Source organism: Patagioenas fasciata, chromosome 20 (assembly GCF_037038585.1).
Source record: "Patagioenas fasciata isolate bPatFas1 chromosome 20, bPatFas1.hap1, whole genome shotgun sequence".
Classification (NCBI taxonomy): Eukaryota; Metazoa; Chordata; class Aves; order Columbiformes; family Columbidae; genus Patagioenas; species Patagioenas fasciata.
This window is the reverse complement of record NC_092539.1, coordinates 8,292,964-8,310,933: the sequence shown is the minus strand read 5'-3', so window position 1 is coordinate 8,310,933 and position 17,970 is coordinate 8,292,964. Positions and strand designations below refer to the sequence as shown.

The 17,970-nt window shown below is 48.1% G+C and overlaps 2 protein-coding genes across 2 annotated transcripts in view; both read left to right on the top strand.

Annotated features, from left to right (window-relative positions):
* The first annotated feature begins 8 nt into the window (after positions 1-8).
* LOC136110442 (globoside alpha-1,3-N-acetylgalactosaminyltransferase 1) lies at positions 9-10,698 on the top strand. Its single transcript, XM_065853868.2, has 8 exons — positions 9-1,596; positions 1,852-2,045; positions 2,401-2,513; positions 3,184-3,246; positions 3,981-4,031; positions 4,130-4,165; positions 6,227-6,361; positions 6,798-10,698. The coding sequence occupies exons 3-8, from the start codon at positions 2,452-2,454 to the stop codon at positions 7,480-7,482; spliced, it is 1,032 nt and encodes a 343-aa protein (XP_065709940.1). The 5' UTR covers positions 9-1,596; positions 1,852-2,045; positions 2,401-2,451; the 3' UTR covers positions 7,483-10,698.
* Positions 10,699-13,208: 2,510 nt separating this feature from the next.
* RALGDS (ral guanine nucleotide dissociation stimulator) overlaps positions 13,209-17,970 on the top strand; it is a 55,129-nt gene continuing 50,367 nt past the window's right edge. The window contains exon 1 of the mRNA XM_065853599.2: positions 13,209-13,250. Coding sequence (XP_065709671.1) covers positions 13,230-13,250 — 21 coding nt within the window. The 5' untranslated portion in view covers positions 13,209-13,229. The remainder of the gene's footprint in view (positions 13,251-17,970) is intronic.

The following is a 17,970-nucleotide window of genomic DNA, read 5'->3' as shown; positions in this document are numbered from 1 at the left end:
GGTTTTAGATGCAAGGAAATGTTCTGAATTCATCTGGCTCCAGTGTTCTTGCAGATTTGTAGCACAGAAACTGAAGCAGAAGGGGAATGCATCAGCTGTGCTCCTAAAGATGCCATATTTCAAAATACATGTATTACGTTTCCTGAGGGATTAGATGTTTTGCTCTGTAAAGACACATGGAAGTACATGCCTAGTACAATAGCTGAAACCGCACTAAAATAACCAGAACACCTGTGTCTTTTTTTTTTTATTTTGTGCTAATTTTGCTATTCAATTTGAGGATAACTTCTATTCTCCTTTCTTCTATCTGTTATCGTCTGTCCTTCCCCATCACCCAAGTTCTGTGCTATCAGTCTCTGGACACCAGGGCAATAAGTGCATGAGGATGGTCAGGTGCAGGAAATGAGAATCCACGGGGGGCTTTCTGCAAAGTGGTACTGTCTGATGCTTTCAGTTATGCTTTGGGGAAAAATTTTGAGAGGATGTTTATTAAATTAGAAAATGGTATCAAGCTGGGGAGGGGCTGCAAGCACCATGGAAAACAACTCAAACAAGGCTCGATGTTTCAGAAAAACAAATAGCCTGGTAATGGAATGTAATTCTGTCAAGTCAAGTACAAAGTTTTATATGTCATAGACCTGGCTGGGAGAGGTTCCGTAGAAAAGGCGTGTGGATTACGTTTGGCCACAGGTGGATTCTCATTGCCAGTGCTGTGTTCTTGCAAAATGTGCAAGTATCGTGTAAGAATGTATGAACTGGCACAGCGTGTCTGTTTTGTGGGGTAATCCTGCTTTATTCAATATGGGTGACGGCTCAACCCAAGTATTTGGTTTGGTTTGGCACTGCATTTAATTAGAATGGACTGATTAGAGAGAGTTCAAATGGAATTGACAGAAATAATTGTGGGTCTTAGAAGCTAGCGATCCACAAAGATTGAAGGAGTTGTGGTGGTTGAGCTCATGGAATAGAAGAGGGGAGGAAACATCATAGGCTTGAGATATGTCAAGGGCGTCTCCAGGTGAATGATTGCTGTCATAAAAAGGCACAGACCTGAACTGCAGCAAGTGAGATCCTGGCTGGAAATTATGAAGCCTCCTGCTGAGAAGGTCAGGAAAGCCCTGGCAAGGCTGCCAACCCACCCCATGTCTATCCAGCTCTCGAAGAATGATGGAAAATCAACCCTTTGAACACCCCTCTACACATTTGTCCATTTTGCATGTGCCAGAAGCATCATGCACGAGGCAGATACGTGGCACTGAAAAATCTGGCATCAGTGAAGCAGCTCTCATTACAGAATTAGCACAGGAACTAGATAAAACTGGTCAAAGTGTAGAACAACAGCTAGAGGGGAAAGGCTGGCTGCAAATCCTCCTACATTGGTGGATCTGCTGCGTTTTTAGGCAAGAATCCAGGATTGCTCAGCATTAATCCCTGAAGCCTTTAAATGGTGGAATGCCTTGGGATATATATTTTAATATATATAAATATTTTTTAAAGTGGGATTTTGTGATGCTTCTTGGTAAAAGCCCAAAGCTGATTGGTTGACAGGAGAGCGAGGAAGCAGCAGCAGAGAGGATTTCTGCATGACATAACAAGGTAAGTTAAAGAATGTTTTGCTACCTGTCTTTTTATAACCAAATAAATTAAAGTGGGAAAATCACCCCTGGCTTTTTAGATCAATTGGCACTTGTTGTGTGCCTCACCCAGGGCCAGGACAGAAAAGATCTCTCTGATGCTTTCTTCAGCCTCCCCCAAAGAAGCGTGCCCAGTACTGGTTCCTCCCCCTAACATCTCTGCTAATGATCTATAAATAGGAATTTGACAAACAACTTTTTTTTTTTTTCCCCCCAGGCTTCAGTCACATGGCACAAAGTGCTTTCCTCTAACTTGAGACTGCATTACAGTCCCTCCAGCAGCAGCCTGGAAAGCTTGCTTTGCAGATAGAGGCTTAATGCGAGCGGACACAGAGGATGCTGTGGAGGCAGAAGGGAGTGTGCACACACCAGAGACTTCTCTGCAGTCCTGTAGTTCTGTATTCACTGAAGGTAATAATGAACGTAGCCTATAACAATTAATTAACTGGTTTGGGTGAGTTTATTAAATTGCAAGGGGTATATGCGTTAGATGAATCTACGGAAATTAGAATCTAATGAGAAAGGCTCCCCATGCACTTATACGTATGATTAAATCTCACGGAAACTGAGTTTTGTCAAGGAGTTTACAGGAACTGCCTCAGTGACCTGCGTCATTCAGTCTGGTTCCTTCCCTATTCCAGATTTCAGAAAGACAGAGTTCAAATGAAACTGCTTGGAGAACCTTATGCTTCTGTAATAAAATAATCCGTTTCTCTCACATTGAGATATTTATAGCCAATTTCCCTTGCTTTTTTATTCTTTGTAGATAGAAAGCTGCTGGGAATAAGAAGTTGCCTTTACTTCTTCTCTAGAAGACATGATTTCCAGGAAAACACTGGGATCTCTTGTCTGTCTGTGTGTTGTTGCTGCATTTATCTGGTAAGCACTTGCTGGCAAGCTTGGGCGTATTTCAAACATCCTGTCTGTATCTATACTGTCGTAAAAGGCACAGCAGAAGAAAAATGCAGGCGGTGCATTTTATGGAAAGTCCCTGCTACACCTGTAAGAAAACAGTAATTCGTAAAATAGATGAAGTAACACAAGTAGAGTGAGAAAGCCTCTGAAGGGAGAGAGAAAAAAAAAAGACTGATTGTGTCTAAATTAGGCTGCTAACACTTTATCTGCCTCACAAACAAATGCTCAAGTACAGAATATTCTGGTTGCATTTCAGTCCAGGCCTTAAAAAAGATGATTATCCGTCTTTTCAAACAGTCTGAACCCACACCCATGTAATTAGGGATAGCTTTACAGTTATCAAACGTTGTTGCTTTCGAACCTTGAGAATATTTACATTCTAGCTTTGAGTATACTGACTGCTGAGTATGCCTTACAGATTGTCTTGAGCAGACTCAAACATTGTTGGAAAGGAACCTGAGATCAGGCATTTCTATTAACTATTAAATTAGTAATTATACTGTATTTTTGATATTGCAATTGCTCCTATTTCACATTGTGAGTGGTTCCATTTCACCAGTAGTTAAGTGATTGTATACGAAAATCTATGTAGATCATGATCAAAACATCTTAAAATGTTTCTTTGTTATCACAGGATTACATTTGGGAATGGAAAAGTGCGCTACCTCCCGTATTACCTTCCATGCCCTGAAATATTGTAAGTATCCCATTTTGTATCTAGTGAATACCAAAGATCATTGTTACAGGAGCTGTACTCCACTGACAGTAGAAGTAGTTCTTAACAAGTAGTCACTTGTTCTTTATTGTATTAATTTTTAATTAGTCACTTTCTTTAAAAAAATTGTAATAATACAACCTTTTCTGCTTTAGTATGCTTGTCCTTCAAGACAACTCTGTATTTGTACAGCACGAGTGAGGAGTTGTTTGTTGTGGGTCGCAGAGACTGGGATGAACACGTTAACATTGGTTATTTCAAGCCACTAGAAACCATTGTGTCTAATCAGATGCTTATTTCTCTGAAAGCTATTCAAAGTGTGATGTAGTTCAGGTAGTTCAGCCCTTCAGGTGGACAGAAACAGTTATGCAGGGAATGGAGCACATAAATGACCAGAACTTGCAGTGCCCAACAAGCATGTGCTCCCCTAGATTTTCAGCCCTAAACTCTGATTTACCCCCAGGTTCGGAGAGCCGCCAGCATCTCTCTGTCCCTGTTCTGTTGTGTGCTCTGTTTCAAAACTGGTACTCATCTGACAGCCCCTGAATGTGCGTACAGGCAACGTCTAACTCTCTGTACCAGAAAGAGCAATATGCACAGGAGTCCCAGTGAGGACGAGGACTCCTGTCAGTACAGCAGCAGGTCCTGAAGCTGAACCTGGTTTCTTTTTGAGGAAAAGCATTACAATCCCATTCTTTTCCCACCCCATCCTCCAGTTCCATGAAACTACAATACACAGAAGAGAAGCTAATCCAGCTTTTCCCCCAGTAAGTACTGGCTTTTTATTTCCTGACCTTTAAACTGCTGTTCCTCTCTTCCGGGCATATTCATGTTTTATTCATTGGATATTTCTTCCTTTTTACAGATTATTTTATCAGCAGCCAAGAGTGCTGGCTCCAAAGTAAGTTTCTTTGTTTGAACTTGTTTGTTTCTACTGACTTTGGTTTGGGTGTTCTGTGCTGCTTATGGTTTCAAAGTCCAGGTACACACTGCACAGTACCTTATTCCAAGAGAAGTCTAACCGTATGGGTATGTCTATAGCTGTTGCTATAAAACCAAGTTTAGTCACTGTATCCTTGCTAACATGCCTACTGTAAACTCCCCGTTAATATATTAGCACACACACAGCTTGGCAGCATGGTTGCTGCCAGGAACTCTTTGAGGTGGGTAATATATAATCGCTGCAAGACAGTGAGAAATACCTTCTGGAACTTGTTGTAGCTGTAACCAGCTGTGGGAGAGCTTTGAATCCATTTCAGGGCAAAATCAAGCAGGTGCCTTGTACGACCTTCAGCAATGGTTCCAGCTAACCTGCTGGATCTTACGCTGGAACAAATCGCAGGCGCTCGCACAGACGAGCCTCTGTGAGCAGCAGTCAGACCAGTGAGTTTAAACAGACGTGGAAGGTTTCAAGCAGCAACAGCTAAGAAGTGACTTAGGCAACCGCTCCTTGTCAGCTCGTGTTTGTTCGCAGTCTCCTTCAGCCCAGCTCCTATGATCCAGCTCTTATCTCTAGCAGTTCACCTTCAACAGCCACCATTCTTTTGCACATTAATAAACACACACCCTGTTGGTACAAATCTTCCACACCCCAACCCCGCTGTTTCAACAGGGTGTGTGAGGCCTGAATGTTTCTCTCTTCCGTGTTGGAGTAAATTATTATGTGAAATTAGCTAGTGTATACTGCACTAAATAAGAAGAGAATCGTGTAGCTTTTAGTGCTGTGTGTCTTCTGAAGGCTAGCACGCACTGAGAGGATGCATACCATGGAAATGAGTCATTGGGAAATCCAGAACAACCCTTTAAAATGAAACGAAAACAGCCCTGCTTAGAAAAGCAAACTTGCAGATTTCCTTCTCTCTCTCTTTCTCTCCTCCTCCAAAAAAAGGATAATTAACCCAGAAAGAGAACAGCTCAGTTCGTACATTTCCTACAAACTTAATTCTTCTTCCTGTATAATTTAGTCTTTTAATCATATGCATTACTATAGGAGGGAGCGAAATTGTCATTCTAGTATCTGCTCAGACTGAAAGCGTTATATCTGGGTTGAAAGTGTTCCGCTGCCTCAGCCATCAAACTGCTCCCCACAGACCCCTTGGTTTGGTTTTTGTGCTATTATTGCCTGGGGAGTGTGTCAGATGGGAGACTGCTTCAACCTCCAAGCGTGGCCCTGTGCCGCGCATGACACATTTCATTAGCATGGTGCTACAGATGAGCGGCCAAATGTGAGTGGGCCAGGGTAAATTACACATCATGAACGACACCTTGTTTTGAAATCAAAAAGGTAAGAAAGAAATCCTGAAAACAAGAAAGTTGAAATAGCATTGCAGAGCTGTAGTAGGGCATAATCAGACTCTGCTGCATGTATATTCAGTTTTTCCACTACCCACACAGGAGATTAAGGATTTTCTGTAACATTGTTACACATTTGAATGCTGGCTCCCATACAGAATTTTGAATTATATCTGAATGTGTTAAAGCTTTCCAGCTAAATACTGGAAAAATAAAACACAGCTTGTGGCATGACAGTTTAATAACACAGCAATGGGGAATATTTTTATAGTAATTGTCATATTATTACTTGTGTTTTAATTTGTACATAGCAATCAGCGTCAGACTGATCACAAATATGCATAGCTTCTCATTCTGTGAGTTGAACGGTCATTAAACTCTCCTCAGTAGAAAAGTCCTATGAGCTTAAATTAGATTTAGCAGATCCTCGGGTTTTTGCCAATTCATTAAACAGTGCTTAATTTCATCCCAGGAACTGAAATGTCCATGCTTGGTAACCTTAAATAAGACGGCAGGGAGAAAGATCTGAAGATAATACCATCCGGAATGAGTTAATGCTGATACACATACTCTTTTCTAGCTGCCTTTTAAGTGTTTCTTTCCCATTTACGGGCCTTGAAACTGAAAGGAACAGTTACATCTCATTAACATTCCCTTTCTTGTTCTTCAGGCGTCAGGACGTGCTGACAGTCACACCGTGGCTGGCCCCCATCATCTGGGAAGGAACCTTCAATCCCGAGATCCTAGACAGTGCCTACAGGCCACTGAATCTCACCATAGGGGTGACGGCCTTTGCCATCGGAAAGTAAGTGAACCACTCAATGCGCACAGTTCTTGGGTTGATTTACTTCCTCTGCCGAAAGATCATTTTGGCTTTTCTTGTCCTCAATCTGTAGTAAAACTTTTATGCCCATGTATTGTGTCCACAATCATGTAAGCCTTCAAGATACAGACTCAGCACCCAAGGTACCTGGAAGCATGGTAAATATTTTTGAAGAACAAGCATGTGCCTTGGGAATTAAAGCTGTAGATAGGTGGTTGGTTGGTCAAAGCAGGGATAATTCACTTGTTTTGTCCTCAATTGTACTTTACCTATTGCATGTATAGTGTGTGAATCCTTGCAGCAAAAGCTTGTCAACATTCCCCATCCCTTGTCTTCTTCCACTGATTAAAACGCCCTTCATAACCCACCATGCATCCCCTTGTCTCTGCTGTGCTATTCACGTGTTGTGTCTGCACAGATACACAAGGTTTGTGGGCCGCTTCTTGGAGTCTGCAGAGAAACATTTCATGAAAGGCTATCGGGTGAACTATTATATCTTCACTGACAACCCCGAGACAATTCCCGATGTCCCGCTGCAACCTGGACGAAGGTTTGTCATTGTCCCCATCAAGAAATACCCCAGCTGGCAAGAGATCTCCATGCGCAGGATGGAGGCCATAAACAAGCACATTGCAGAGACGAGCCACCAGGAGGTGGACTACCTCTTCTGCCTGGACATTGACATGGTGTTCTACAACACCTGGGGGCCTGAGACCCTGGGTGATATTGTAGCAGCCATACACCCTGGCTATTTCAATGTCCCTCGAAGCCAGTTCCCTTATGAGAGGAGAAGATCTTCAGCAGCCTACATCCCTGACGGAGAAGGGGACTTCTACTACGGAGGAGCTGTGTTTGGAGGGCTGGTCAAGAAAGTCTATGAGTTCACCAAGACTTGCCACATGACCATCCTGACGGACAAAGCCAATGGGATCATGGCAGCCTGGCAAGAAGAAAGTCATCTCAACAGGCACTTCCTTTCCCACAAGCCCTCCAAAGTGCTTTCTCCAGAGTATTTATGGGATGACAGGAAGCCAAAGCCCCCTGAAATTCACCTCATACGTTTCTCCACAGTGGATAAGAACTACAAAGAGATACGAGATTGACCATCTGATCCCTGCAGAGGTGTCCTCCATGCAATCAAACGCACTGAATATTACCTCCCACAGAACATGCCCCACCATGAATTTTTGTTCGCAGTGTGAACAAGCTGAGAAAGAAACATGTGGATAGTTTCTCTGGAGAACAGGGGTCTTAATGCATTTCAGAAGCAGCAGACAAACTGGAGGCAAGAATGAAAAGGTTTCTAGGTTCCTAATCTTTGCAAATACAAGCATCCTGCTTGAGGCTGCAGCACACAAAAAGGCATCCAAAAGGCCGCCTACCAAAGGCAAGGCTCTCCTTATAGCAAGGCAGAAACGCCTTTGCCTGAGTGTTTTCCTGAAGCCTAGTAGAAACTTAGCAAGATCAAAATGGTAATTGACATTCCTGTGGATGAGAAGACCTAGTTTTCACTTAAAAAAATTTGAAAAAAGAATTTTGCAGGGCAACACATTTTCATGCATCATGATTTGAACTCATCCTTTAGGAGGATCAGGAAGAAACTTGTGCTTGGACCAAGTTATCCCTGATCAGCGTGCAGCAGGATTTCTTGGACCCTCTCAGCACAGAACTGGTGCCAGCCCCTGCCAGTAAGAACCCTGGTCTGACAGGACAAATAGTGTGAATCCACATAGCCGTTATCTTCCAAATTCCCATCTGTGTTTTGCAGACCCAAGTTTAGACAGAACTGGCACAGCTCAGACCCACACTGAACTTCTCTGGGTTTATTTCAATCACAGATGTGCTCTGAACCTTTTCCCTCGTTCACATGTCTCTGTAGACCATGTAATCTTTTCCAACACAGAAAATCTGGTATTGAGAGGTTCGTGTTCCTATCCATTGCTTCAGTCTCTTCCAGCTTTTCTAAGCTCTGTGAAATAAATTGGCTGGAAGCTGCTGGAACAAACAGCAAGAGCTGATGTATTTCCAGCAGGGAGGGTGATTTCATTTCATAACAAAATGGTCTAGTGAACCTGTGAGTTCAGTCTAGAGCTGGAAGTAGGCTGGGGTTAACATTTTCTTTGCATTAATGTGATGAGAAGCCGAACCAGGCGTTTTGCAGCCTTTAAAGCCTGACAGCTCGCTCAGGTGTGCATGCTGGGGGGACCAAAGAGAGGGGAGCAGCCACGGCTTGACAACGACGACTGCATGATCGTCAACTGAGGTCACAGCATGGAGGTTCATGTGCCACCTCCCCTGCCATAAACATCTCCTCCATTACCTCCCGAGGCATGCAAGTCTGTGCCACGCACATTTAATGTGAGCAGGGAGAGAGACCTCAGGGAGCAGCAGACAATGATGGCAGTGCCAAGTGCTGCTGTCGTGCTGTACGGCGTGGAGAGGAGAAGCAGGGGTGAAAGGGCTAAGCTGTTCCTAAGGGAACACTTGGAAAAAAGAAAAGAAAAGAAAAGAAAAGAAAAGAAAAGAAAAGAAAAGAAAAGAAAAGAAAAGAAAAGAAAAGAAAAGAAAAGAAAAGAAAAGAAAAGAAAAGAAAAGAGGCTCATTTGGCACAGAGAGAGAAAATGGGTAAGAGGTGCCTGACTGTTTCTGCTTCTCTTCGCATGAGAAAATTGCTGTATGGCAGTGTATCAAGTATTCAAAGCTTTAGGGCCCCACCGCTGATTGCAGATGACTTAACGAGCCATTTCAGTGCTGTGTGAGCAAGCTGAGAATGGTACTTGCCAGTGTCGATGTAGGCATTTCATCTTCCAGAAGCCTAATTAGAAAAGGTTTCACGGTACCCATAATAGAGATAAGGTACACAACATAACTGCAGGCCCAAAGCCCTAGTGGCAGTGGGTCTGTTGGTTCGTGCTCTACCCTGCAAAGGGTCTACTCTCTGTTTTCTCCAGACTGCTCTTGGTGCTGTGTCACTGGAGGAAGACACCTCTCTGCATAACTAAACCAGAACTGAATCTCCTATGAAGATGTCTACATTTGGTAACCAGGCACCTCATTTCAGCCAAAAGGGTGAAGAAAGATCCTTATCGAAATATTTCCAAAAAGATACATTCCCACCAAACCCAGGATGAATACTGTATGTTTCCTATTTGTAAAACTGTTGTGTCTGAAGGCCAGGACCAAAACTAGGGTCTCATTATGCCAGTTGCTATATATATGCATATGGATTATTTTGTAAGCCAGAAGGAACTGTCTAGTCTGATCCGCATAGGACAAACCAGATAATTTTATGTCCCAATGCCAGTATCAAGCTCACAATACCTGGCTGGGCTGTGCTACATCTTTTAGAAATGCATTCAGTTCCAATAAAAACAAGAAGTGATATAGCAGCCATAGATCAGCTGTGTCAATGGCTGATTCCTCTTATGCCTTAATTCTGCTCTAAGCTGGTCTGTGTTTGCAGCCTGTATTTGCAGCCGTTGGGCTTCATCCTGCCATACTAAATTACTTGAATTCCTGCATAGATATTCACAGCCTATACTCGATTCACTCTGAGAGGAAGTTCTCCAGCACAAATGGTGTGTGATAGAGGGTGGTTTATGTTTCTGGGGTACCTGTTCTTCAGAACTTCTGTGAAAGGCTTGCTCTCTGGCTCTGCTTCCTTTTGGCTGAACCCAAGACCCTGTGATTGACTCAGTAATGGCCTGATTTGTGCAGTGCCAAACATGTTTATCCTCCTGGCAGCCCCACAGCTTCTCCCCAGGGGAAGGTCTTGTGTCACGTATTACCTGACACAGTTCTGCTTGACAGGGCTGTGATTTGAAGCAGTACTTAGGAACTCCCTGTGTCTCCAGGGAGCAGGAGAATGTGACTGCAGAAACACACTCCCCGGTGGAGTGTGGGAGATGCTCCCTGAATCAGCTCATGCTCTCCTCTAATTAATGAAAGCCTGGACTTCTGTTGTCATCTCCTGCTGATTAATTCCCTTCCCCCAACACCAGCAGCAAGCTTTCTTTCTCTCATTTGGATTGTGCAGCTTGAGATTTGTGGGCAGTGTGGGAGCTTTGCAAGGACCTACTTTCCAATCTAAATTCTCCACCAACATCCATCACACAGTGGGGAAACTGAGGCACACAGTAGCAAGGCAGCAGACTGGCACTCAGGCCTGTGGGATCTTCCTCCCCTCGCCACAGGGCGCAATGCTGTCTCGCTTGTGCTAAGGGAATTTGGGCTTGGAAACACACACACAGTACTGCATGAAAAGCGAATCACCACATGTAAATAAATCATCGGCTGATTTACACTGCCGGAGGATCTGATTGTGCTTTCAAGGTATTTCTGACTCAAGCCCCGTTTGTCCTTAACCAAGGCTCAGCTCAGTAGCTTGTTGCCTTCCCAAGGGCCCCTTGTTCTATCCGTCCCTTTCCGCTCGGCTGGAACAGACTCATCATTCATTGTCCATCTAATTTAAGAACCCATCTGACAGGCTTTTTCTTTCCTTGCCCCAGCTGGTGGCTTGCATGGTGCATTCATCCCCAAAAGGAAAAACTCTAGGGGGCAAGAAACAGAAACTTCCAGCATTGAATATGATCCTAGATGGGGTGAGACCATGATCCTCTCATTCTCCCCACTGACGGGACAAGAATGATTTCCACTAAGCCAGACTAGCACCATTTTTCACTCCTATTTGGATTTCCCTTAACCCCCCACAGGTGGTGTTGCCTGACATTATTGACCAGAAATGTCATTTTGAGTCACTTTAATGCACAGCCACAGTTATGAGAGGACTGGCTGGTGGCTTTTCAAGGAAGGGACCATCTCTCAGTCTGTGTCCGCACAGGAACTAGTCTTTGTTGCTCAGTGGAGAATGCGAGATACCCAAAGTGAGCTTCTCATGGGGATTTGCTCTAAGCTCAGAGAGCAGCTCTAAACACTATGGTCTCTATTTTTTCACTTCAATTCCCCCTGCTCTGTGTCACCTCACTGCCCCAGCAAGTCCCCGTGGGACCCCCAGGGCTGAACCATGCAGAGAGCAGCAGCTGCTCTCCAGGTGAGGTGACAGTGACAGGCGCTTTCAGGGACAGCAGGAGCTGGAGAAGGAATTTACAGGAGTGGGTTGCGCTTTATGCTAAATCCCCAATCCTACAGTTCTGATCCACATGTCAGTTAACACAAACAAATAATTTAGGAAAGCGTTGCTAGCAAAATGCATTGAAGAAGTGACTTTTAAATGTCTGCCTACCCACCCAACTCCCTCCTTTATCTAAGAGTAATGCTGTACTGACTTGACTTTTCTTGAGCTATATTTAGATTAAACATAGATCCACCAAATGTCGCTGTGTCATGTAAAACTAGTATAAAGCCATATGAACAAAAAAGGCAGTTTTAACCAGAAATCCCTGCTGCTTGGCTGCCCACCTTGCCCCCTGCCCTCCCTGCTGAACCTTTAGCTAATTTAACGGAAGTCAGATGAGTACAAATTACTTTTAAAAAATGCATCATTCATGGGTTTTTTAGTGAGTTTTGCCAGCAGCAAATTGCATCGTTATAAACCTTCTGAAGCATGTATTTTTCCCACTGTTCAGCACTGACATCGTTACTATAATTAGAATGATGTTGCTCTGTAGCAGCATCTAGTGCCAGAGCGAGGGCCCTGGCAGCACCTTTTCCTCTCCTGGCTCTGCTCCCCATCCCGAGCTGCTGGTTCTGCCAGCCCGGAGCTGCCGAGCAGCAGGACGGGCAGATGTGACGAGCTGTGCCTTGTCCCTAAATCCCGCTGTGACCCTGGATAAGTTGGCTCTTCTCTCCCAGTGGCTTTTGGGGCTGTTAGACATGGTGGCACTTGTATGGGTGCTGGGTGTCCTGGGGTCCCCAGGAGTGCAGTGGCCAGCTCTGCACCCCCAAACCGGGAGCATCACACCAGCCGGGTGCGCTCAGCCATGGAGAGTGACGCAGCCTGCTCTCAGCTCCTGCTTCTCCTGACATCACTCTGCAATGACACATGTCATCAGCCTCATAAATACAAACTGTGGGTACTGGAGCCATTCTCATGCAGCCTCTGTTTCCAGGGCAACCCCGCTCCGCTCGGCCTCCGCTGTCTCACCAGCTCATGCTCCAGCACACCGACTGTGCACCAAAATCTCCAGCAGCTTTTTCCCCTGGTCCCTCTGTGTCCCTGTTTTGGGTGTTGGGCTGAGCAGAGCTGAGGCAGCCGGCGGAGGGTGTTTGTGCACCAGTTGCAGGGTGCTGTGTTTGCCTCATTAGAGGTGTCCTGCTGAGGAGAGCTGGGCAGCAGTGCGTGCAGGGGGATCTCACCCAGCAAATGACCCGTTCTCTGCCCTGAAGCTCTTCTCCTATTTATAGCTTGCACAGCGCGGTGCCAAAACCCTCCCAACCACCGCTCTCCCCCTGGCGAGGCCTGCGCGGTGCTTTCACAGGGGTTCTGCTGCCCTGCAGCACCCACCTCCTAGGGGGGACACCCAAAAATAAAGTGGGGTGCCCAGGGCACCAGGCAGAGAGTGCACCTGGGGAGATACCCGTGGGTACCCCAGGGGTGCAGGAGCCCCTGTGCGCACCCAGGGGTGCGGGTGCAGACGCGCACCCACCTGCCGCTGCTCACCCGGAGCCGCGGGCGCGCAGGCCGGGCGGAGCCGGGCGCCGCCCCCGCCCTCCCGGTATCGCCGCCCCCGCCCCGCGCCCGCCTCTCCCGGCCGCGTTCCGCGCTGGCGGCGGCTCCCCGGGGCCCCATGGCCGGCTCGGTGCGGCCCCGGCCGCCGGGCAGCGCGGAGCGGCGCTGAGCCCGGCCCCGCGGAGCCCCGGAGCGGCGGCCAGCGGAGGAGATGCGCGGGGCATGATGATGATCGACACTCAGGTGAGTTGCGCGTTTCACCCCTCGGCTTTGTCTCCCCGGAGCACTTTCCCGGTGCCCCCCGAGCTCCGGCGCGCAGCTGCCGGGGGTACGCGGGCTCGGTCGCCTTTGCACCCCGGCTAGAGGGGGCTCACGGTAGCCCACGCGTGTCCGCGACGGGTGACTAATGTATGTGCGGTGGCAGAGAGCGGGTGGGCTGTGTCGGCTGTTTCCTAGGGGTCTGCCGCTGCAGGTGCATGTCCCTTGCTGCCTGCTGGGATAGGGTAACACTGTACGTTCTAGTAATCCCGACCCCTGGTCTGCTGCGTGAGCTTTGGCAGAGGAAAAGCAACAACCTTTGCAAGGGGAGAATATATATATATGTATATATATATGTATAATTTTTTTTTTTAAATCTATGTAGTGGGCAACTGAAGCCGCTAGAAGTGGGGATGAAGCATTGGGAAGGAAAGCAGGGCAGTTTGGGACAGGGTCTCGCTGTTGGTGCGATGCTGCAGCCGTTCTGGAGCTGCGTGGCTGCTGGCAGGCTGCGGGGCTGCTGTGCGCTGGGCCAGCCAGCCAGAGCTGCAGCTCCGGGCCAAGTGACACCAGGAGGCTCCTTGTCTCTGCCTGGTGTGTTTATGAGCCTAAAGGAAGCAAAATTGAGCCCAGGTGGACAAACGCTCTACACTCACAAACCCACTGGTGCTTTTGGGGCAGGGGAGAATGAAGCAAAGGCATGAAATTTTGGGGGTCTCGTCAGAATGTGGCTCTCTGTCTGGTCTTGATGCTCTTTTGACCCTATATTCTCCTTGATGTGTTCCCCTGATCCACAGCCCTAGGAAGGGAAGTGAGGTCTGTGCTGCTGACCTTGTGGGGGTGGCACAAAGGTACATGGGCAGCGATGGCTCCTGGGAGCACAGGGATGACTAAAGGGCTGATGCTATGATGGAAAAGTGGGCTGGGATCCATTTTTGGACTGGAAAATGTGCATACAAGAGCCTCCTCCTGCACCCAGTGGGTCCATCTGGTCTGGGTTTTACGTGCCTTGATCCAGGCCTGTAAACAAAAGCTAAGTTAGCTCTGCAGGGGTAAGTGTGTGAGGCGGGAGCTGGTGGCATCATGCATGCACTAGCATGCACTGTGGCATGTCTCTTTGGAAAAGGAGATCAGCAACCAAAATCCTGGGGTTTGGATCCTGACCCTGCCAGGGGTCAAGAACAAGAATCCTCTGTTACCATGGCTGTGGACTGGGGAGAGTAATCTTGCTGGGAGATCCAGAAAATTAGAGATGTAAAGCTGTCTAGAAAAAGATGTCCAGAGCTCAGGCTCTCTTCCACGTTGGGGAATGCGTGTCGCATTCCTATGGAGTGCGTTATATGAACGTCTCAACTTTAGCCTTCCCGTTGCTTCATTGTATATATGGGTAAACTGAGTCATGTCGAGGCATTTGTTACAAGCCCAGGATCCTGCGGGGTGGGTGGTACAGTGGAAAGCACAGGTTGGAAGTCCAGATTCCACCTGTACATCCTGCTTGAAGAGGATGAGCCACTTGGCTGTTTAAGGGGTGCAATTCATCGAAGTCCTGTCATTTATCACTACCAGTTAAGAGGAATTTCCAGCTGCACCCACAGCCGCACCCTGCCAGTGCTTATGACTGCACAGCTACATTTTTCATGCCTCATAAATGTTTCTCTCCCTGGTTGCTAAGGGAAGGACCCACACAAACAACTGGGAAAACTGAGTGCTGGAAAGTAAATAAGCTGAGCAAACAAGGAGGTTTTTTTTTTCATCTCTGATCTAATTGCTGCAGGTGTGTTGTTCAGGGTGTCGTGACACGTGAAAGCAAAGTTTCATGTGCAAGGATGGATTTCAGTGTTTAAAACCCTGGATGCGAGCTGGGTCAGAAGGTAGCTTCCATCCCGAACCAAGCTTCTGGAGCTGCAGGCTCATCTCTCTCCCTTGCTGTCCGTTTGGGCTGGAGAAGGGAGCAGATGGTGGACAAGCAGTCTGAGGGCAGGATGCAGAGAGCCCGAGTCAGGCAAGCAAGGCTGGAGCTGAATTTGTTTCTGTCTGTCTCTCTGTCATCTGCCCCGAGGCAGAGAAGGGCGCTGTGTTTAGATGGCTCCAATGGCTCAGAGTTAACTGTGCCGTGGGCAGGAGGGTGAGCTGGCGACAAGTGATGGCAAGTGAGGGTCCAGCTGGCAGCAGGGGCTGGGAGGACGCCAGTGCAGAGATGCAAAGTCGCTCCTCAGCATGGTTCAGCTGCTCCATCTGGAGCTCCCACTCACGCATGTGTGAATGTACCCGCAGACAGGGCTGATCAGACGTGAACAGAGGATGCAGCGACTGCTGCAAGCTCCAGAATAAACCTCTGGGATACTGTAATGATTGATTTGACATCCTGTAACTCAGTGCAGCTCATTATCTTTGGGGTCAGCTTGCTTTGAGATGACTCTTTACATAAGGAAAGGAGGGGATTTTCAGGACTTCATTTATTCTGGGCATCTTTGGGGTTGTGTTTTTGAGTTCCTCTCAGTGTTTTCACTGTGCTGTTCCCTATATGGTGCCTGGCCACTGGATCTTGAGAATCAGGGGTCCTGATTGTGTATGGCAATCTTAAAAGTGATCTGCGCTATCTATCAGCGCTAGTTTTGCTTCTGATACCTTTCCCATTGCTATAGCAACACGTGTCTCATGGAGAATGCCAGCATGCTTTCCAGGCAGTTTATGCCACCAAACCACGGTCACCTGCTCAGGGGGGTTTAATTGGCAACTGCCCACAGCTGCTGGGGCTGGAGGAGCAGAGAAGCTGCTCTGAGCTCCCCCGGGCTGACCCTGCTTTCCCAGATGTCCCTGCTACCTGGGGATATTCCCCTGGGATATCAGGGTACGTGTGGAAATGTGTGGTATCTAGTGCCAGAATCTGGGATTTCTCTCCAAAGCAGAAGTTCAGGATGGTATCAGCTCTCTCTCCAAGGCTCGGTGGGTGTTAGGGACTGTTTGCTTTTTCTCCCTTCCTGTTGCCTGTAGAGATGCTGGAAGTTGTTCACCCGCAGGGTGCTGATGGGGAGAGGGCTTGTTTGCTTGCTTTTTGCAAGTAAGCTTGCTTCTTTCTCCATCTCCTCCACACACTGCTGTCACTAAATGGGCTCTGGGACACTCTCTTGTTCTGCTCCATCTCCCCATCCTGCTGTCCGTGCAAACCAGAGGCTGCCCCCAGTCATTCAGCTGTTGTAGGGTTGCCTTCCCACTGCTGCTTCCACACCTCGCTTAGTGCTGGTGGGGATGCGTTTTCCATGCTGTTGTCACTGCTGTGACTGTGTAAACCCGTGCAAATGCCTTGTGCGGGCAGGCCGGGGGCTGTCCGGCCGCTCGGGGCCCAGCGGGGCTGTGCAGCAGATGGCACTCTTGTTTTCCCTGTGAGTTATTGCCTCGGGTTTTGCTGAGAAGGGTCAGTGTTGACGGAAGCCGTGGCACGGCTGTCGCCCGGGTCTCTGGGGAAGCGGCGTGCGCCAAGCTGGGCTTCGCTGCGGGGAGCGGATCCGCTCCACAGAGCTCAGTGTTTGCGTCTCGCTCACAAAGGAGGAGCTGTGTTTGGCTTCTTGGCGATGAGTCATATGCGCCAGCTCCATCCTTGGAGACCCAGAGGTCCAGTCCCAAAGCCACCCTGGGCCTGCTGTGAGACCCCAGCAAGGCCATGTCAATCACCGTGTCCCTCCTGCGAAAGGAAAGCCTTGATCCACAGCTCCCTTTTGTGCTCGTTCCAACTGTCCCTGGTCAGCCCATCCCCCAGCTTTCCCTAGGGCTCTGTAAACAACAGGCAAACCCGTGACCTTTCCATCAGCCGTGGCTGGGAGAGGTGCCTGTGCTGCTTCCCAGGCTGCCACATCTGTTAGCGTTGGTGTAGTGGCATTTAAATACATGCATGGGGCAGTGGGGATGATCGTGCTCTTGCTGCTGCTGTGGCCAGAGCAGCGTCGGGCACTCAGGAGTGGCCCTGGCAGCTGTTTGGGTGCTGAGCTGTTGCTCAGATATCCAGTTTGCTCGTCCTGGGGTCAGACCCAGCTGCCACGGGATCCTCTGGCAGCGGCAGAGCCTCCAGATGTTCACAGGTTTCCCTGCTGGGACTGCCCGACTCCAGCCTGCGTGACCTGTAGTGAGGGTTCACCCATCTGTTTTTCCTTGGGGATCTGCATTTTAAATGACATGATTTCTTGGGGACCTTTTGGCTTCCAAAGTCACCCTGGCTGTGCCTGCATGTTTGCCCTTGGCCCTCTGCCCTTGGCCTCCCAGGTCTCTCAGAACAGGCTCTCTTCAGGCTATCTCTGCGGATATTTGCTTTCTCTACTGATATTCCCCGCATTGCAAATTTTGGCCGTGAGTCAAAGACAATGTTTGCAGACGTGAGCTGACGTCAAAGGTGGCTTGGCGGTGGCGTGCTGGGGGATCACAGTCTTGCAGGACAGGGCTCCAGCTCCCTCGAGTCCCAGGAGTGCAGCGGGAGTTCATCACTGCAAAGATTTACAGCGCCCGGTGCTCCTGGGTTTGCTGAGCTGTGCTGCGGTGCAGCCCCACAGGCTTCTGCCCTCCTACCCTGGGACTGGTGGACATCGCCTGCTCCTCGGAGTGGGTGTAGCTGCAATATAATGTCCTTTACCACCCTACCTGGAAAGACATTTCAAAGATGGGGGAAAGGAAGGAAAGAGGCAGGGCTGGGGGGAGAAGGAAAGGGTGCTGCGGT

Coding starts and splice junctions, on each gene's coding strand:
- LOC136110442 (XM_065853868.2), top strand. CDS start 2,452: ATGATTTCCAGGAAAACACTGGGATCTCTTGTCTGTCTGTGTGTTGTT. Junction 3,247..3,980: donor CTTCCATGCCCTGAAATATT/GTAAGTATCCCA, acceptor CCCATCCTCCAG/TTCCATGAAACTACAATACA. Junction 4,166..6,226: donor CCAAGAGTGCTGGCTCCAAA/GTAAGTTTCTTT, acceptor CTTGTTCTTCAG/GCGTCAGGACGTGCTGACAG.